The following is a 22,097-nucleotide window of genomic DNA, read 5'->3' as shown; positions in this document are numbered from 1 at the left end:
TTTCAGGCCCATGGGGATTGGGAAGCTAGAAATGAGAAGAACAGTTTCTTCTGTGTGAGCAGGAATGGGTTCAGCTTCTCTCCTCCACTAAACTGCTCAAGGGATGTGATCAGGGAGTCCCAGATGATGGGATGGCTGGTGATACAGTAGAACAAATCACCAGCAGAAAACAAATGTGTGAACAAGACGTGGAAGACGCTTTTGTACTTGAACAGCAAGAAACCCATTAAATGACATAGATTGCACACCACCAGGGTGATGGCGCACTGTCTGATGGAACAGATGGTATCTGGAGTGAAGGAAGAAAGATAGCATAATATGATACCGAAAGGCTCAAAATGATATTTTTCCTTTTTACTAAACTGTTAATATTCAAATTGAAATGCTTAGACTTCAACCAGTACTCAATAAAGTAATATTAAAAATGCTTTAAAATATTGCTACTTAGACGATTATCTTCTAGAGTATATTTATACAAGCAATAATCACTAACAAAGACCAAAACCCCAAGAAGACCCATTTCTTATTACCTATTGTCACCATGTTATTCTCATTTTAAGGAATAAAGTTTAAATTTCAATTTATGGCAAGTGATTGGAAATAGAGTTATGGAATGGTACATTTATTCCTTCATTTATTCAATGATTATACATCCGATGACTTCTTTGTGCCAGGTGGTAGAGATAAAACAAAAAATAAGAGACATGTCCCTAGACATGCCTATGGCCTAGTAGAATAATAAGTTAATATTTATTAAATACATCTATGGTAAACATTTTACATGTATAATCTCATGCAACACTTACCATGGTCTTGTGAAATAGGCATTCATTCCATATTTAGTGCATATACTCTTTTGAATTAGTAGTTCAGTTTTCTTTAGATAAATTCCCAGAAGTGGAATTGCTGGGTCAAAAGGCAGTTCCATTTTTAGTTTTCTGAGGAAATTCCATACTGCTTTCCACAGTGGCTGCACCAGTCTGCATTCCCACCAACAGAGCACTAGGGTTCCCTTTTCTCCACAACCTCACCATCACTTGTTGTTTGTTTATTTGGTTATGATGGCCACTCTGACTGGTGTGAGATGGTACCTCATTGTGGTTTTAATTTGCATCTCTCTGATGGCTAGTGATGCTGAGCATCCCTTCATATATCTCTGGGCCCTCTGTATGTCTTCCTTGCAGAAGTGTCTGTTCAGATCCTTTGCCCATTTCTTAACTGGGTTGTTTATCTGTGAACTTCTGAAAGGTAAACTATGTCTTTCTTTTTGAGTCCTTTGCCTATGTGCTTGTTCACAGAGGTGGGTTCACCACTCGGGTGGTGAAGTGTAAGTTGTGGGGCCCCTTACATGACGCTGTTCCAAGGCGCTGGGTGAAACCTGACCAATGTAATCATGTGGTCATAAGTTTTGGGAAAATTTATAAAAGCAAAAAATTTTAGTTAGAATGCAGCATAATTTTGTAGCTTACTTTGTATTATTAAATTGACTGAAAGGTTTTAGTTTTTTGCCGTATGATGGCTTTAGCAGCGCTTAGTTGTCTTTAACTTCATTGGAAACAATTTTGTTTGATTGTGTTGTAACAGCTGTCATATCAGTGTTCATTAAAAAAAACTTACCAAAATTCAAAAATCAAAAATAAACTTTTGTGCAGGCATTTTAATAGTGAACATGGAAAAAGATATAAAATATTTTCAGTGTATTATGCTTTATTATTTCAAGAAAGGTAAAAACACAACTATAATTCAAAAAAGAGATTTATGCAGTGTATGGAGAAGGTACTGTGACTGAACATGTCAAGTGGTTTGTGAAGTTTCTTGGTTCCATTGACATTTTGGCAAATAATTCTTTGCTGTGGGGCTGTTGTACACACTGGAAGATGTTTAGCAGCACCCCTGAACTCTACCCACTAGAAGCCAATAGCAGGAGACAGCTGACATACTCAACATATCCAAATCAATAGTTATCAGTGAAAATGGAAAAAGTGTCTTTTATTTTGTGGACAAAACTAAACGGACGTTTTGGCCAGCTCAATGGCAGTTTCTCCTCTTGCCCTTAGAGACGGCTCTCCAACCTGTGATGATCTGGCCCCGCAAATCCCTGGCTCTCCCTTGATGACAAATGAGGAGCAGTCATTTACTTTTTGTGGAATGAATAAGTGGAGGGAGTGAAGGGCAGTGACTGTATTATTAATCAATATATTTTAACATTTAAAATAATCATTTCCAGGAAAAATTTTCCACAAATCATCAATAAGTAATGCTAATATAGAATATAATGTCTGAGTTTGTACAAAACTCCTATACAAACAAATCTTTGATTGAATCTCTTAACTACCAGCACTTCAGATAAATTCAATTTTTAATCTTTTGATTAAAAAAGATGATATTGAAATATGTAAAACTGTGCATTTTGTAAAAAAAGTAATATTAGACTCAATCGTTTAACCACTAGAAACTAACACAGACCCATTGATTAGCCTGCCCTTGGTCACACCGTGTCAGTGTTAGGAGGCAGCTGGAGCCAGGGAACTGACTCCACTCTTTCCTTCATAACACGGGGTTCACAAATGTGTTTAAATAAACTAAAACATATTCTGCAAACAAGGGGTATAAAACAAAGTTGGTAATGATATTATCTCAAGAAACAAACATTTTTCCTTCTTTTTGCTCCCTTTTTACTTTCTTCTCTTTTCTTGACCCAGGTGTTTAATATTACCCAACTGCCATAAAACTGAAGCTTTTTTGAAAATTGAACCTAACCTCTACTAAGCACAAGATGAAAATGTGGCTGCTGGTTAGTCACCTTGTGATAGTATCTTTTACAACCTGTCTATCCGGTAAGAAATATCTTTGCATGTTCTCCATAAATGATGTCCAAATAACCAATGTGTGTATTCACCTCATTAAATCTGACCTAGAAAGTTAGAATTATTATTGGTATAGCCAGCTGACACCTCAGTCAGACAAGTAAATTAACATATATTAAGGTTGAACCTATTTTTAAAATTTACTTTCAATTAAAATTTCACAAGATTTGGCCAATCTAATGTACTCGCATGCTGGTAAATGTCTGAATCCTGGATAGCTGAGAGGGAGAAAACTAACCCTGGATATCTGAGCTACCTGTGTGGAGCATTTGTCAATTCCTGGGCTGTTAATATTCCTACTATAGCCAATTTCAACTTTAAATCATTTAATGTGGTTTTGAAAAGACAGTTAACAACTCACCATTATCTGGTATTTTCACTATATAGATACAATAAACTTAAATAACCTCATTAGCATAAATAAAAGCAAAAAGTGATAAATAATTGGTACTTGATTTTAAGTTTTTATTATGTTTGTTATTTATTTATATATTTATTAAGTGGATATAATTTAATTTTTATTGCTGGGTGGCCAGTCTTATAAAAACAATTTAAAATAGTCTACCGAATACGTACAGGCACACTAAGGATAACAAAGGAGTTTTAACAATGCTGTAGTCTTAGATAAACAAATACTACATTTCTGTCTTTAAAAGATAAGCATGAAAGATTCAGAAATCTTTCATACAAGGAGAGGTACATCATACTTCTCTCTGAAGCATGTTTTCTAACAGTCAATTTTTCTAATTCTTTCATCTCAATTACTTTAACTCAGTAAGTACTTGTTGAGTTGCTATTAAGTCAAGACATAGATGGATCTTATGATTTATCAGTCCTCATGATTGCTCAGTGATGAACTGATGGACATGTTACTATATATTATTTATTATTAATGAAATAAAATGTTACTTTATTTTGGGGAGTAATTACTATGATGACTTAAGAATCCAAAAAAGATAGTAATTTCATCAGTACTTAGGAATTTTAATGACATTGATGACTACAGAAATTATACACACACATAATGATATGTATATATACATATATTTTGCAGATATAATAAAGAAAATTTTTGTGGAAGGGTTATATGGCTAAGTATTCTTTTTATGAATTAAATAAAAAAAAATAATCTTATTATTACTAAATATTCACACTAATCTTGTTGACCATACATTTTAGCACTGTGACAATAAAATGCAAAGACAGGTATCTGCAAGGACATGATGATACTTTAACCTTACTAGTAAGGAGCCAGTAATCTCATTCCATTAGCCAGTATCTCAGTAGTTGAGTGATGTTTGAAACCACAGCTGGAAGAGCTGCTTGGGTATTAATTTTTTTTCCTTTCATTTTTAGAGTTTACATGGCACAGAAGGTATGGTCATGGAGGTAAGTTGACGAAAGGGTAACTTTTAAAAATTACTTTCCTCAAATAAGTCAAATCATACTTAATCTTTGCTTTAAGCTACTAACTCTATAAACTTCAAGGCAAATGGTTAATATTAGATGACTTGGAAATTTTGTAAGATGGTTTATCTGGAGTCGTAAGGCACGATGTGTGATCGCCCAAATGAATGAATGGATACAACATAAACAAATATGTTACTACAGCAACGATGTCTGACCTATTCATCTCATGGCACACATAAACTAATTACTAAAATTCTGCAGCAGACCAAAGAAATATATTTTATTTTTTACCAATCTGACAAAAAATAGGCATAATTTTGATTCATGCACATTGGACGGCTATTGTTGTGTTGGCTGTCATCATTTTTTTTGACACTCTAAGAGAAAAGAGGTCAGTGTCCCTGACTAAATAATCAGGTGTTGCATGTTTTAAAATCTCTGGTGGCACAGCAGTGTGCCAAGGCATACCTGTTAAAACATAGCTATCTTAGAGGTTGGCAGCAGGTGGAAAATATTCAGTGTAGCCCCCTTTTTTTTGCATTTTTGTAACAATCTTACATTATTAAATTTTAAAACAATATTTTAAATATCATACCCTAACTTGTTTTTTAAAAGCCTTCTGCTTTGCTGCAAGAGGGAGAACTAAAGGTATTGAACTTGGAACCTTAGATTCAGCTTAATTAGGAATCCAAAGATGTTGCAAAAATTATTGTTTGTTATTATTGACTAAAATTAACAATGCTGTTTAGACTCTACTTCAACCATTGGACAGTTCTTGCCAGACATGAGGCAGTATAGTACAGTGGAAAAAAATAGCCCAGAGGAAGAGCAACCTGGATCTGCATTTGCAACCTGGTATTCGCTCACTATGCAATCTTGTGCAAATTATTTAATTCCTGTGAACCTCAACTTTCCAATAGGTAAAAGTCACAGGATTCTTGTAAGGACTTAAAAGTAAAAAAGAAAGAACGTGACAGTAGCTTCTAGCATGGTGACAGCATAGTAGGTGCTCAATGAATATAGTTGAACTGGTAATTTATAAAAGCGTAGTGGTAGGAGAGGCAACACTCCAGAAGGATCACTGGACAACCACTGTGAAAACTTGTGCGACACCACAAGGACACCTGCGCCAGACCGGGTCAGGGAACTTCCCCTTGTAGGTGGCTGTAAGGATTAAGAGAAAGAAAAGCCTTAGCCTGAATGTCACCAAAGTTATTCTCATTTCCACCTTGTGAGTTGGGCATCGCTACCCGTAGGCTATATGAAGATCAGTAACATATGTTGCCTGACTTAAAGAACCTTACCATATAATAGGGAATAAGAAAAGTTAAGTAATAAATGTGTAAAGAAAATATAATAAGCACTCTGAAGGAACTACTTTGAGGAATTGAGGGATATTTAATGATTAAGGTAGTAGTTAAGTATTTCAAATGTTAGAAATGGAGCTAATCTGAGAGGAAGTGGCACAAATATTAAGTACAAAGGTGGGAAAATATGGGCTGAATTAGGACATTATTTTAAAGAACAGTTGTTCTGCAGGATGTTAAAGGAATTAGATTCGAAAGGATATAATTGTTAAATTAATTTGGGAAGGGCTAGTTCATTAAAGTTTAACAGTGTGTTATTAATTTTAAATAATATTTATACTACTTCTATAACAAGTATAGCACATGTATTCATTTCCTAGACCAGCTACCCACAAATTGGGTGGCTTAGGAAAAAAAATGGTCTCACAGCTGTGGAGGCTGGGAGTTCAGAACCAAAGTGTTATCATGGCCATGCTCCCTCTGATACCTGTATGGGAAAGCCTCTTCCTTGCCTCTTCCAGCTTCTGTACCCTCAGACATCCTTAGCTTGTGGCAGCATACAAAGGCAGGCATAAGGCAGGTGTGAGAAGATACCCAGGCAGTGATGCAAAACACCGTGTTGACAGTGTTGCTATCAAGAAATGCGATAGGCTCTTCTTGGGCAGCTAAAGCCACGCAAAAGAAAATTTAGCGGACTTAACCTTTCGGCTGTTAGGTCATAACCTGACCCTAGTCTTTGTTCTAATAACTGATTGTTGCACATTCTTGAGACCGACCTCTTTTCATTTTAGTTATGGTAAATTACTGCAGTTTGCCTATTATTCATGATCCTAAAGGGTTGGGGTGCCCGAGTATTTAAGCCCAAGCCTTAAATTCCCTTCCTGGATCTCCCATCAGTGGGGGAAGCTGACTGTGAAGATGAGAGGCCGCGCTGTCTGGAAGAAGTACGCTTCGAGACAGTGTAAATATTCACTGCATTTCAAGAGAGCTTGTAACACTACCCGAGCCATGGCCACTCCATAACATTGTAAATACTGTAAAAATTCCAGTATTAGACTCTGTTCAAATTTTGTCACCATTGCTTTTTTTCCAATAGATTTTTCCTGAGACTCTTCTTACAATAAATATACTTATGTAAAGTTATGTTTGATAACTAACAGATTGAGATAACATTACAGAATGAGAGATAAAGTGGTTTCCAACTGGATATACAATGAATAAAAAATAACTCTCAAGCATAATTATACTTTCCAAAGAAAAAAACACAGAATAGCAAGATGACAGTGAACCCTTTCTACAGAGGTAAAGTACGCCAGTCCTGTTATAGATCCTACAAATAAGTGGTTGTAATACTCGCGAAATAGAAAACAGACGGGAAGAATGCAGCAGCTTTTGCAGTTCACTCACATTTGTAAATTTGACAGCAAATATTCATATGTGATTTCTTTCTTTCATGTTAACCTTTTTGTTCAAATTTTAGAAATGAACTTACTTGTATAATAGGTTACAGCCATTTTGTATAAAATAAATAAATTTGCATTAAGAGCAGTTCAAAAGAAAGTATGATTTTAGGTGTCATCTTCAATTAGCTTGAGAAAAGCCATTCATAATCTTTTTTTCAGAAGAACCTACCTACTAAGAAAAAGGGCATATATTTTTAAAATAACATATGTTTAAAACATGATACCTATTTTTTTTATTTCATGGGCCCCTTAACCCCATAATACTTCCAAAGCATTATAATTTGTCATCTAATTTTTCCATGACTCTAGAAAAACATCATTAAGTGACTAAATTTTTTGTTGGCGGAGAACACATTTGCATTAATGATTGTTTGCTGAGCCTTGTGTGTACTGTCCCTGAAAGTTTTCCCCTTCATCTCAGCACCCTCCTTGAGATAACAGAGTGGTGACCTCAGATACCCTCTGAGGAAGTTACGATGTTTCCATTCAGAGGTTTACCCTGAGCATGCCAGTGAGACTCAAAAGCTTGCTTTGACTGAGTGATTTATTTTTCAAGGGCCCAGATGTGTTCTCAGAGTAAAGTGTTTAGAGTAATTGCTAAACCACTTAATAGAACACTTTATTTTTATCAGGCATGAAAATTTTAGAGAAACAAGGAACATATATTTATAAAATAATGCTTACCAGAAGCACTAATGTAATATCAAATATGTCCTGTTCTGCTTTTTGATCTAGAAAAAGGGGAAAGGGAAATACCTTAAATGTAATATTTTACCAACATGAAAAATAAATTTAACATTATGTTGGAAATTAGCTTCATATTTTTACCCCCTAAATGTTTAATTGCCTATTCCTATAAAGTACAGATGGAAGTGGAATATTCAGAAATATACATATAGTTTGTGAAAAGCACTTGTCATTGAGAAGAAAAATAGCATTAATTGCTAACTATAAGCCAGGTATATTACTGTCTTACATACGCTGTCTCAAAATAATTATCACAGTAACCTAATGAGTAAATGTTGTTATTATCCCCATTTTATGAGGAGTAATACTGAGGATGGAGAGGCACTGTTAAACACAACTAAGCGAGATTTAAATGGCATATTAAACTTCTTGTTCAAGGAAACTGGAACAAAGCTCCCATCCTCAAGGTTGATGTTAGCACAGATAAAATGTCTCTGTGACATTGGCTTTAAACTCTCTTTTAAAAATAAATTGGAGAAATGAACCATAGCTTTGGTCTAGAAAAGACACTCCAGTGATCCTGTGCAAGAACATTCCTGCTTCCTAGCCAGACACATCAGTATTAATTCATTCGGGACACACGGCTCTGTAAATGGTGCCACCTGAAGGACATGGAGTGATTCTCCTCCGACTGTGAGGTACCCCTCTCCCTGTCCAGAGAGGATACACTGTCAAAAACAGCTGCTTTCCATTGTGTATATTTTTGTGGCAGATTTTAAACCAGTTGGCTAGTTCCCATATTCATGTAAATGTACTGATTCTTCTAGATGTTGCTAAGTACTAGTGCTGGTCACATGTTTAGAAAAAAACAAAGAAGTAAGAACTGACCCAGGACAGAAACTCATTTCCCTCCAGAGCATCTAGAAGAAATTCAGTCATTCTACTTTTCATAAATTGTTAAGCCCCTATTTTGTTGCAGGCTGATAGCTGGCTAGTAAGGAGAGTATTATACTGAGATTATGGACATAATCGCTGGTCCTCAAGCATTTGCAATCTAGTGGAGCAGAAAGTTGTATCAGGAATCACACAATGGGTGTGTTAAGTACCATAAGTGGAATAGAACACAGAGGAGGACCAACTGAATCTGGGATGGGTGAGATGCGGCTTCCTGAAGGAGCTAACTCTGAAGTTAAGTCATAAAGGGCTGTACAAATGTTGATAGGACCAGGAAAGTGAGGTGGAAGTTCTAGAAAGAAGAAAACCATGTGCAAAGACTCAGAGGAATAAAGACAGGCCTTTTTTAAGTTAAACATGGCAACACTGAGTGCTTTGGGAGAAATAATGAGGGGTGGGCAGAGAAGAATTTTCAATAAAAAACTAAATGTTTTCCTCAGGATTATGGAGGCAAACAGTATTTCATTTGAATATAATAGAGATTCAGTGTTATTGATGTTTTTTTTCAAAAAACTTCTTTCATGTTTCCAAGTGGTTTTTTTTTTTTTTTTTACTTACAAAGTAACACTGTATAAAATGTTTTATTTTTCTTACAGTTTCTGAGGAAGACAAAGGATTTGGACCCATTTTTGAAGAGCAACCAATTAATACCATTTATCCAGAGGAATCACCAGAAGGAAAAGTTTCATTGAACTGTAGGGCACGAGCCAGCCCATTCCCAGTTTACAAGTAATGTACTTCACTTCTTTTTTCAGAATGGAGTGGTGGGCTAAAGATTAGAGATCAGCGTTTATGACGCTGTACTGGCAGCGGAAGCTATAATATAATGCTTTCTACAAAGTCCAGGAACATACCAGAAATATTGGCTTACAAGTTATTTTTTTAAAGTTGTTTAATGCATAAATAGGCAGTACTGCTCTTGAATATATGCAAATAAATCACTTACTTTCTCCTGCAAAGATAATGCCTGTGCCATTTGACATTACCAGTTTAAAAGTTGTGTAAGGGAGATCATGCTAAGCATGCCAAACGCTGTGTGGACTTCGTGCACATCTGAAGATAAAGTGTTCTTGTGTGTATTGGCCTAGATAGCTTATACCTACAGACGATGGATGATATTTCCACATTAACTACATTTAAAGTGCTTGTGTAATTCTAGAAAGCAACATGTTTTTCAATAGCCTCAAATCTATATATCAAATGACACAGCAAATTTCTTAAATGTCTCGACCTATTGGACAACCTATATAAACATTATTTTATTTGGGGGGAAATACTATTAACGATATCAAAAATAACTTTTTAAAATGTAACAGTAGGTTGTTGTTTTTTTTTTTTTACTTCAGATGGTTCCGAAAAGTTTTTTAACAGTTTCTAGTCCAATGCAAATAATAAGATTAAAAAATTAACCAAATACCAGTGGATTTGAATTTCACCTATAGAGTGGTTCCATGAAGACAAAGCAAGTGATTGATGGAGAAATTGGGGGTCTAGTAGGTTAATGTCATGTGACTTAACTGAAGGTTGTCATTAAAGAAGGCTGAGTTTAATGGGAGATTTTTTCTGGATATAAAAATGATTTTCTATTATTATAAAAAGTTGTTATCAAAGAGAGTACCATTTTCTCCCACTTAATTCTAATTGAACTCATTTTATCTTGCCTCTGGCTATAATTATAAAAATTATTCTTAAAATATGAATTTAGAAACAATATCACTACCCCTTTGGAATTATTTTTATTGTTTCAATTTCATGCATGGGAGTGTAATATAAGTAGGTATTTTATAAATTATAAATAACACACTTGTTTTGAATGTATTTGATGGGGTAGGCTTATTTTTACCCTTAAGCTATGCATAATGGGAGTTTGTGGACATGGCATATTGTAACCAGTAGGGGCTGTAGAGGAGATCTAATCTAAGCATGTAATTTTACAGAAGAGGAAGCTGAGCCCTGAATGAGTAAATGGATTTTCTTCAGAGTGAGTAAATCACTGACCCAGGACTGATACACAGGTTTTGTGACTTTCAAAGAAACATGTAATTTTCTAGTATGCATCTTTCTAGGTAGGTGGATAGTCTCTCAAAAGCTGTATCCGTGATGCTTATTCTGTGACATTCTGTCCTTGAGATTTATATATGGAACCTTAGCAAATCAGCCTCCTGGCTGGAAAGGAGGCAACAAAACAGAAGAACTGTCACGGACAGTGTTCTAGGAACATGTGCTTCTCCTTGCCACCCCCCTTTCCCTCTCCTCTCTTGCAACAAAGGCAGCAAGAAGCAAAACTTGGCATGTCTACAATTTCATACACATTGTTTAGCAATTCCCTATTTCCCCCTCCCTCCAATCCCATTAAGTGTTCTTACCAAAACTTAAAACGTAAAAATAAGAAGGCAAACTTCAATTGGCAAGTACATCCCCAGCTCCGTCTCACAGGCTGCACAGCAGAGAAGTGGCCAGGACAAGTGCGGCCTATCCAGGCATTAATCTAGAGAACTAGAAGGGAGAAGCAGGCATTTCATTTTGTTATGAAGACTGTCTGCCATGGACAGCAAAATAAGGAAAAAATAGCTAAGAATTCAGTTTGTTGATGGAAACTTGAAGCTCTAAAATTTTCCTTGATATTCAGGGCAAGCCACACTCACTTTGGTAATCATGCAATTTGTCATTCACAGAGTCGTTTTATATCTGTGGCCTGTTCTGTGATAGTTTGGTATTCATGGCAACATCCTGGAAGAAACAACAGGAACTTTACCTTCCACTTATCAGCCTTAAGGCTTTCGTTATCTTTCCTTGTCCGCCCAAAATAACAAGGACCCCAGTAAAATTGCATTTAACACTTGTGAAAGGAATTACAATATCGTGGGTGTTTCTGAAAATTAAATAGACTGGTGAACTCACTGAAACAGCAAAACTTAATCATTATATGACATTAAAGGCAGAGTCAGAGCTACTGGGAAGAAGTTAAGGCAATAAACAAAAATTTAGAGTCAACGCATTTGCAGGGAAAAAATAACAACTGGGACAGTCCAACAGGGAAACCCGTTCCCTTGGCCAATGCTCCGCAAGTTGGCCATGGGTGGTCCGAGCAGGGACGGGAGTGGCACCAGCTGGGCGGAGGGGAGGCTTTCACTGGGTTGCAGCTGGTCGTTTTTCAAAATGCAAAGCAAGGTTTCATGCTTTGAAATCGTCTTCTACAGTGTAAAAATTAAAACTAAAAATATTCCAAACATTTGACTTATTCAAAGATATTCTAAAATCATTAGGCCTTTTTGGCAAGATTCTGACCCTAATCAGAAATGTGCCAGACAACAAGCTCCACCACCACAGCCCACCATCTAACCGTGGCTCTTGTCTCACAACCTGTGGGAGACCTGGAACCTTAAGGGTACAGCCTGATGCAGAAGACTATAAAACGAAGCAGGTGGTCGGCCTAATTGAAAACTGCTTTCCACATGCGTTCTTCCTATCATCTCACTGAGAAAGTTGAATTTTAGTTTCTAGTCAGTTTATTTATAACACAATCCCTATAAACATATCTGCAATATTGTATTTATGGCTTGGAGGCCAAAACTCAATTGACTTTTATCATTTTCAAATTGTGTAATTGACCTCTATGGTCAGAATATGCCATTTACTGAGAAAACTCTGATTTCATTTAGTTTGTTTTATTGAATCTTACTTTGATATTAAAATCATATCTTGACATATTATTTTATATTTTATTTCTGTTAGAGCGATGCTTTTAATATGTTAAATAGCATGCGTACATGTGCTTAACTAGTGCATAGATGGGTACCATTTATAAACCATGTGTAATAGGTAAGAAACAAATTTATCTAGAAAGCTCAAGAAAATATTTGTCCTTTGGGATACTTCCTGAAAAAAAAGTAAATATTTCATGCACTTGAACCTTTCTGTGCCTGAACTGAATTCTAAATCTTGAGCCCAGTACGTGCAATTATAGGGTGTGAGGAAGTTCCACACTGAGTCATCCATTTAATTCTCTGAATTCACAATGAGCTGTCTCCATATTATTTTAGGATGATGTTAGCCGAATACAAAGGTCACAGTGACCTTTGAATGACATTTACTTCTTTTTCTCATAGGTGGAGAATGAATAATGGGGATGTTGATCTGACGAGTGATCGGTACAGTATGGTAGGAGGCAACCTGGTTATCAACAACCCCGACAAACAGAAAGATGCTGGAGTATACTACTGTTTAGCCTCAAATAACTACGGGATGGTCAGAAGCACTGAAGCAACCCTGAGCTTTGGATGTAAGTAATTGTAACTTTAAAAAGCACAAGTGTGCTTTACAAGACTTAGATGTTGTCGTAAGAGTGCAGCAAGAAGAGAAATAAGGAAGAAAGGAAAGTGAGGAAAGGTCTCCGTAGATGAGCTGTGTCTTACATGATTAGTGGGCTGTCATTGTGTGGAGAAGAAAAAATTTCAGGAGAGCAAAGCATCATGAGAGGCTTTATAATTGACCTTGAAATAGTGAAAGATAACATTGGAAAATGAACTAAGGCCACGTCCTGAAAGATCTTGAATAAGTTTCTAAAAATTAGCACCAGTGGAAATGTATTCTCATTGGGGTGATATCGCTCTGAAGGGAGTGAAAGCTGGTTCTTGGGGGGTGGGGGAGAAACCATCTTAGATATTACAGCATAATGGTTTGTGACGCTCCAAAACTCAGCCATACGTGAAGAAATCTCATCCCTTAGTATTTAATTTCTTTTACTGGGAATAAATTGAATTATAATTTTATTATTTTTTTATTTTAAGTTAAATTAAATAAAATGCCTCCTTTTTGAGGTAATAATGAAAAATGTTTTGAGAAACTGTGCCAAACTAAAAGAGGTTTTTCTGAAATAATGTTGTGCATTGGGAGAGGACTTGGACTAGACGTTCTGCAGTATGTGATTTTATGAGTCAGCCTGTCAATCTTTCTGCAAAATTGATTATAGGATAAAAATGACAGTTCAGAGGACCCATGTGGTAGTGGTTACCAGGCCGCAGTGAAACACGGTCAGGAAGCACTGTCAGATTAAACTGGTGTGATAGCAGAACTGTAAGTCATAAATAATCCTTGAAGCATTAATTGAGATTGCATTGCACTAAAAGGAAGAAGACCTTAACTAAATATATTTTTTTCTTTATTTTTATTATTGACTCTATTACAGATGTCCCCATCTTTCTTCCTTTGCCTCCCTTCTTGAAGCTTCCTCTCTCCCTTTCCTCTGGCCAGCACCGTGCTGCGGTCTGTGCCAATGGTGTGTACATATATGTCCTTTGAAAGTCTAGTTAAAGGACAGAAATATTCTGTTCTCCTGAAAAATGGGATGAGGGAAAATAAAACCAATTTCAAGGTTGGTTGGAAGCATTTAAAGCATTTAAGGTTGATCACTTCACATTCAGAGGTTAAGGTAACATAAGTTATCCATGTTGAAATATCAGCTAAGTATTTGAGGACAGGAATGGCATTCAAGTGAAGCATTAGGACTAGAAATGTAGACGTTCAGTGTTGTCTGGAAAAAAGGTAACACTTGATAAAAGGCGAAAGATTTATACAATCTGAAGAGAAACCAGAGTAGAAAAAAGGGTAACACTTGGATGATGACTTTTGTGATATAAATATATTGAGAGAAATAACAATTAGATTTTATAAGTTGGGTACTGATGACAGATAAGGAACAGGAGATGAAACAGACCAGAAAAGATGAGCCCCAGTGAAACAAATGAAGAATCAAATAAAGTATTGAGAAACCAAGCAAAATGGAAGTTCCAAATACACAGGAAGGAGTAAAGGAAATGAGAATTGAGGAAAATGCCGAATTTGAAAAGGAACACAAGATTGGGGACGTTCACCTTCCTCAACTAGGATCTGCCTTTCACCCAATTCCTCCCTCAGGAAGGAAAATACTAATGAGTCCATGTCTTTGTTATTTCTCTTTACTTACTTCCTTTGGTCTATCCCTGGTTTTTATCTGCGCCCCTTGCATTTCCAAATGTCCTTATTGAGATTATTCCTAAATGTGAAGCAAAGTTTAGGATATCTGTAATCTTCAGGGTTGTCAGAGGAGTTATGTAGGCTGCCACCAATATCCGAAAGCTTACGTTCCCCACAGAACTCTCGGTCATGTGTGTAAATCCAGCACGTAAAATCAGGAATTGACTTTGCTACGCTCTGCTGAACTACCTGAGACGAATCACATCCAAAATGAATTAGTAGTGAAAGGTAAGCTTTAATGAATATCTCTTTCTATGGACCAGAGAGTGAATGTTTCCTTTTTGTTTCATTACTAGATCTTGACCCTTTCCCGCCTGAGGAGCGTCCTGAGGTCAGAGTGAAGGAAGGGAAAGGGATGGTGCTTCTCTGCGACCCTCCGTACCACTTTCCAGGTAATCGTGGTCCCTCTATGACTTCGAGCAGTTGTGGGGTGAAAGGGGCAAGTTTTTATTTTCTTAACAATAGTGGTACACTTACAGTTAAATGAGACTCGATGTTTGCCTAACCTAATAATAAATCAGGTACTAGTGGTTCCAGGTACATTCTCCTTTGGCTCTTCAATCACTTGGCCTTAATTCCAAAGATCTATGATTGTTTCAGTTTATAAACAATATATATTTTGGATTATGTTCCCATTAATATTTCTGCTACACTAGAGAAAATATGATATATTTTCTTCATATTGTTCCTGAATTAAAATGGTACTGATGAGTGATATATAATCAATCATTTTATTAATAATTTAAGATCTATAATATACTGTGAACTATAATTAAACACAAGCAAGGGATAAATACATGATAAATATTAATCTCATTAGGAGCACCAATCTGTAAGAAAAATCATCCAGTTTAGAAAGGTGATAAATTAAGTGTCGTCTGTTGTAAGATTCAATATTTGAATACATGTTTTCAGTAATTTGATATGGCTAAAATAAAAGCTAGGAGAGTGCTAATTAAATAATGAACACATTATGTATTTTCAATAATTTTCACTTCTTATATTTATTAAATATCTCTTGAAACAAAATATAAATATTACTTTTTCACACTGAAAACCTGTTTTGTGTGTTTTATATTTTTATAGTTCTATTATTATGCCATAAATTTAACTTTAAATAGTTCCATACAGAATTATTCATAATAGGCTATTATAAATCATTTGGTATAGAATATATTAATCTGGTATATATGCTCTTTCCAATTATGCATAAATTCCAATTATTTATATATCAAATATTGGTAATTATCTTTCTAATAACTATAAGAAAGACTACTAATTAATAAATATAGGAGGAATATATAGATTCAAAATGTTGTAACAACTTTCAATAAGAGAATAGTTCTTTTCTTTGAAGAACTCTGAAAACCATGAAAAAAAGTTTCCTCATCTTTATAGCATTTTCTACAAAGTAAGTGATCATAAATAGCCAATGACCATAATCAGCACTGGAAGGATGGGCTTCATTCAATCACTTATTCACTCAACAATCTCTTGTGAACACTCATTTGGTATTAGGCACTGTTTATGCAACAGGAATACCTCAGTGGGCAAAACAGGAAAAGCTCCCCACTCTCAGAGACCTTCTACAGGGAGAAACAGACATAGACAAGATAAACAGTTAAAAGATATAGCATATTAGATATTAATAAATAAGCTCTAGGGAGAAAAATTATGCAGGGACGGTTGGACAGGAAATATTGAGGGGATGGCTGAATTTACATAAAGGCTATCACTGATAAGGTAACTTTGAATTAAGGTTACCATTGCAGATATCTGGCGAACAAACATGCCAGGCATATACCGCAGCAAGAACAAAGGCCTGAAATGAGACTGTGAGGGAAGAACAAATAAGCCAGGGTGGATGAAATAAGTGATTAAGATAATGGTAGTAAGAAATGAAATCAGAGAGATACAAGAGCTATTTCACAGAGGACCCTATAATTCATAGCAATTACATTGACTTTGATTTTGACATTTATGTTGGAGGGCAACATATGATGGACCAGGGTAGTAGGAGTGAAGGTGGGAAGAAGTGGTTAAAATTAAAGATGGATTTTGAAAGAAAAGCCAAGAGGACTGGCTGGTAGACTTTATGTAAGATGTAAGAGAAACACAGGAGTCAAGGATGGCATCAAAATCCTTGTCATGAGCTCTAAAGAGAGTAGAGTCTCCATTACGTGGGCTAATAGGTGTGGACACGTTAAGTGTGAGATGCCTCGTAAACTTCCAAAGGGAGCCGTCAAGAGTTAGGAGTTCTGTATGAGTGTGGTGCCTAGTGGTATTATTTGAGCTGGGAGTATCAATTTATGATTCATTATTATATACATTATTTTCAAGGCCACAGGACTGCATGTAGTTACCCAAGGGATTAATATAGATAGAAAAGGGGAAGAAAAGGTCCAAGGAACACGCTTTGATATTTTCCTGAGATAAGTCTTGCTTTCAGTCTCTGTGGCATCTTTAATTACTATGCTGAATAAAGAATTTCACGGACAAAAACAAGGTTTGTAGAAGATTCAAATATTTGAGCCAAATTAGTTAATTACCTCTTCATCCTGATAAATATACGTACATTTACATACATAGGTAGTGGGTGAGGGTAAGTGGGTGTAGGGGCCAGAAACTAAGTTGGTCTTTTAAATAAATCCAAGCAACAAAATTAGTCAGATTAGAATGGAAACAGCTCTTTATCTTCTTCTCTCCGGTTGTGTTATGAATAGATTATGATCTCTTTAAACATAAGAAATACTCAATTCTAAACCATTGTGTGTGTGTACTGTTTTACTGTCTCCATGCCATGAATCCTTCTTCCTAAATGCAACAGCAATTCCTACCTTTGTTTCAATGAGAAATGATAGCTTCTAACGTATTGCAATGATTATTTTGTCCAGGTGAATGGCTTATGAGCAGGCTAAATTTTCTTAAGTAAATTTGCACGTATTGACGGTACAAGTCCCACAAAGGCAAAGACTACGTCTGTCTTGTTTAGCAGCACATAGAAGGTTCTCAGTATGTATGAAGTAAGTAAAGTGGAGAGTCCACATTGGGCATTAAGTCAGCCAGACCAACTGCTCTACAGTCTAAGACTTAGGTTGATGCTGACATAAATCACCATAAGGATAACTATTAAAATAATAGAATTATTCACAGATATGAATGTCTAAAAGGATATATGCTAACAATAACTTAAGTGAGAAAATTATGAGAGTTTAATATTCTTTCTCTTTTAACGCTATCTGTATTTTCTGTTTATTTTGATAATACAAGTGTACTGCTTCTATCATTAAAAAATTAAGGTTAAAACACGAATAATGTAATCATCTTCATTTACTTCCCTGATATTGTAAGTCAGCTGGAGAAAATTACAAAACTAATCTAAATGGACTACCCTGGATTATTGTTCTCAAGAAATCCTAGTATGTACTATTTCCTGGTCAGCTCTCTTTCCTTTGACAGCTCTACCTGTCACCTGAGCTCCCTAAAGCAAAAGGGTAGTGTACCATAATTATTTCATTCTTTAAAGATCTTGACCTTCCACCATTTCACATCTAAAGACCTATCTAACTGGACGTAAGAGATCCCCTCTTACAATCTTCCTGGTGGCAGGTGTCCTCACATGGTCGTGGTGTGTTAGGAAACCAACTTTTTGTGACTGAGAAGCATGCAATGCCCATAGTTCCCTCCTGTGAATTACAACCACGTCTGACTCCTGGGGAGTAATCCGCAAAGCAGGAAGGGGAGATAGCAATAGAAAGCTGTATGAAAAGCAGCAAATTAATGAGGAAATTCAACTTTTGGCCACACCAGCCAGTATGTTCAGCCAAAGGAATTTTCTGTGGTTGAGTTACCATATGTTAGATTTCCTAATATTTAAGAAAACCAGTAGCATGCATTTCTCTGTTTGTGTGTTTTTTTTACTTCTAATGTGGCCAGAATAAGTTATATATATATAAACTCATGTCTAAATCTATAATTTAGAATAGGAGTACAAGAAATATATATAAAGCCACAGTAAGGTTAGTGATGTTGATTTTATTTTTAAAATGCAGTAAGAAAAATGGGTCATGGGCTTCGAATGATCAGACCTGGATTCCAAAATCCCAGTCCTATTTAGTAGTTGTGAAATTCAAAGGAGGACGTCTAATGTCTCTGAGTTTCATTTAGTTCATCAGTGGAATAGAAGAATATTAGTAGTCCATAAAATAATTGAGAGAGGTATAATTGCTTAGCATGATGCTTATATTCACTCAAACTATAGTAGCTTTCAGCAAATTGGCACTGTCTTGGGCTACTTCCAACAGATGCTCTGGCCTAGATTAGATGATGGGCTAGCTTATTACTAATAAACAAAGTCTTTGCTTTTGGAGAAGAGCTTAATATTTAGTAGATAATGTTTGTTTTTTTTTCCCTAGATGATCTTAGCTACCGCTGGCTTCTAAATGAATTCCCTGTATTTATCACAATGGACAAACGGAGATTTGTGTCTCAGACAAATGGCAATCTCTACATTGCCAATGTTGAAGCATCAGACAGAGGCAATTATTCCTGCTTTGTATCCAGTCCTTCTATTACAAAGAGTGTATTCAGCAAATTTATCCCACTCATTCCACTACCTGAACGTAAGTGTTTTATTTGTCATGTTGTTTTTGCAAGGTTGTCTGCTTATGGAATCTTTGCGGTAATGAAAAGGAATGTCCTGTGGGGAGAGGAACTGTCTGCTCAGTCGGGGCAAACAGAGGATGCACTCTTTTCCAGTGTGGATCTTTCCTTGCTTTTTCAACAGAGGTGATTTACATCATAAAAATGCCCTTAGATGGCAGAGCTTGGACTGGTTGCCTCTAGTTCAGGGAATGCAAAAGACAGATTCATTAGCCAACTACCAGTACAGTCCTACCTTGGTACATCTCGGCTTCGGAACCGGTCAAACACTGCACTCATCACATTTTGGTGAGAAAAAAGTGTTTCAGCACTTGCTCGGGACTCGTAGCACTTGCTAGAATGTGTATGAGTCATGATGCCGCCCCGCAAGAGAATACACTTCCTCGTTCAGTACTCGTCAGTTTTGCCACTCGTCAGTTTTGCCACTTGTCAGGAGTTCCAGAACAAATTAACAACTTACAAGGGGAATTAATTAATTAATTACAAGGGGAATCAGTGTCATCTGCTTATTTTCATGGCCATTCCCACTTCTTATTAAGTTCATGAAAGAGAACAAATAATTAGATTAAAAACTATATTATTACAGAATGAGGGGACAAAGGCAGTTAGATGGATTTTACATTTTTAAGGAACTATTTACATGAAGCAAATCAGTATATAGATTGCCTTTCTCATATAAGTAATTAGCATATGTATCACTACTGTGGCACCGTAAGCTATAACCACTGACATACGTGACTTTTTCCTGGGCTCCAATTAAACTACTTTCCTTTTTTTAAATATAACACCTCTTGAGAAGATCAGATTGCAATGTATTTGCTTACTTCACATTGTTTTTATCTGTCATGCTGCTATACTTGTATCACTGAGTTCAAGTTTCTGAAGAGTTACTGGGTTTTTTGTTGACAGATTTAGGTTTGTTTTCTGCCTCTACCCTTAACTAGGGTGTGATAATGGAGAAATTGTCATCATGTCACTGTGATTCCATTTTTATCTTACTCTCCTCAAGATAGCGGTCATATGGTTAGTATTTAATCATAGTAGTGTTAGCATAAGAAATGTCCAAACCTGTAGAAAATTTTTATAACAGTTTATCTGAAACAAACTGACTACATATGCTGGGGGCAAGATTTCAAATGCCCCAGAAAATAACAGTTTTGAAGTTTCTGCATTTGAGATTAAGGAGAGACTATGAAGAAGATTACAGGATGGTGGGAGGAAGCAAGGCAGAGACTGGATTACAAAATAGAGAGATTATTTGCTTTCTTAAAAGCCTTCCAGGGGTATTACTTCTGACATCTCAAAGGTTTGTTAACCTAGATGCCCAAGAATGATGGATAGGGCTGGCTTAAAAACTCCTCACTAAAGAAGTTTTAGGCCTGAGGCGTGACCGTCCCCCATGACCTGCCCAGTTAGGAATTTGTGATCAGATCACCCTATGAAGTTAGTTTCTATTGAACCCCTTTTCTTTTCCTTCCATAGTAGATACTCTCACACACTACTTGACATCGTTAAGAAGAGCCTTGACATACAAATTCCTTTAATTTTCTTTCTTTTCTTCCCCAGAAATTTGGCTTCTATTTACTTCTTACTTTTTAACTTGATGGGAGAAGTATTTCTCCTCCTGTTTAAACTAATCCCTCCAGTTGCCCTCATTCATATCCCATTTGACTTCAGGGATTCATTACATCACTTAATTTCTTTTCTGAATCTTCAAACCCTCCTTCATTCTCCCCCCCCCACACACATATTCCTTTGTATTCATTGTGAACAATCTTGAGTAGTCAAAACAACTCTTCATTTGCTAAATCCAGAGGCAGCATTTCAGTCTGGTTCTGTATGAACTATGACACTGTTGGTCACGTCAGCCTCTCTGGAGCTCTCCCTTCTTTGCCTAATTTCCCTGACTCCTTCCTCTCTTTCTTCATCTCCCATTTGTCTCCCTGACAAATTCTACACAGTATCCTTCACCAGTACTTCCTCTTGTATTTCATTCTAATCTTTTTTTTCTAGACATTTCTCTCATTTACACCCTTCAACAGCAGCCCCATGCAGATGGCTCCCAATTTACATTCCCAAAACTTTCCGCGGTGCTTAGAATCTTCAGTTCCTAACCTCCTGGACTTTTCACACAGAAGATTCTCAAAGACATTCAACAAAAAATGTTCCAAACATTCCTGTCTTCCCTCGAAACCTCTTCTGGTCTTCTTATCTCATTTAGCAATCTCACTATATTTCCGCTACCTCACGGGAATGTTTTTAATCAACTCCTCCCCTCCCCTCCCCTCCTGTTGTCACTGCCCGAGCTCAGACCCTCATCTGCTTTTTCCTGACTTTATGAAACAACCTCCGCTAGACCTCTGACTCTACTCTGTGTTTCTCTTCTCCATGCTCCATCCTTTAAAACTGCCAGCAAGGTCTTCCACCTAAACCAAAGGTAAGATTCCTATTACTACTCTTACCAAAACCCATTGGTAGTTACCACTGGGGAAATTAATTTTAAAATATTTAATATCATAGTTACAAGCCTTTGAGTTTGTAGACTGAAGCTCATCTTCCATTCTGCATACTTCAATATCATATGAATTGCTTGACTTTAAAAAAAAACTTCCTACACATTCCTGAAACTTTGTCATAATATGCTATTTCCTCAACCCGGACTAGTCCAGTTCAAATGCCTTTCTTACCCGAAATTCCCATAGCCACTTACCATACTTCCAATAATCTTTCTT

The 22,097-nt window shown here is 36.3% G+C and overlaps 1 protein-coding gene across 5 annotated transcripts in view; it reads left to right on the top strand.

Annotated features, from left to right (window-relative positions):
• CNTN1 (contactin 1) overlaps positions 1-22,097 on the top strand; it is a 303,517-nt gene that overhangs the window by 171,307 nt on the left and 110,113 nt on the right. For all 5 annotated transcript variants that reach the window (XM_024575713.4, XM_053921617.2, XM_053921618.2 and 2 more), the window contains 6 exons: positions 2,703-2,837; positions 4,224-4,256; positions 9,285-9,417; positions 12,798-12,970; positions 15,000-15,095; positions 19,119-19,325. In XM_024575713.4, coding sequence (XP_024431481.1) covers positions 2,777-2,837; positions 4,224-4,256; positions 9,285-9,417; positions 12,798-12,970; positions 15,000-15,095; positions 19,119-19,325 — 703 coding nt within the window. In that variant the 5' untranslated portion in view covers positions 2,703-2,776. The remainder of the gene's footprint in view (positions 1-2,702; positions 2,838-4,223; positions 4,257-9,284; positions 9,418-12,797; positions 12,971-14,999; positions 15,096-19,118; positions 19,326-22,097) is intronic.

Source organism: Desmodus rotundus, chromosome 3, assembly GCF_022682495.2.
Source record: "Desmodus rotundus isolate HL8 chromosome 3, HLdesRot8A.1, whole genome shotgun sequence".
Lineage (NCBI taxonomy): Eukaryota > Metazoa > Chordata > Mammalia > Chiroptera > Phyllostomidae > Desmodus > Desmodus rotundus.
The sequence above is the reverse complement of the archived record's forward strand: the minus strand, read 5'-3'. Positions and strand labels throughout refer to the sequence as shown.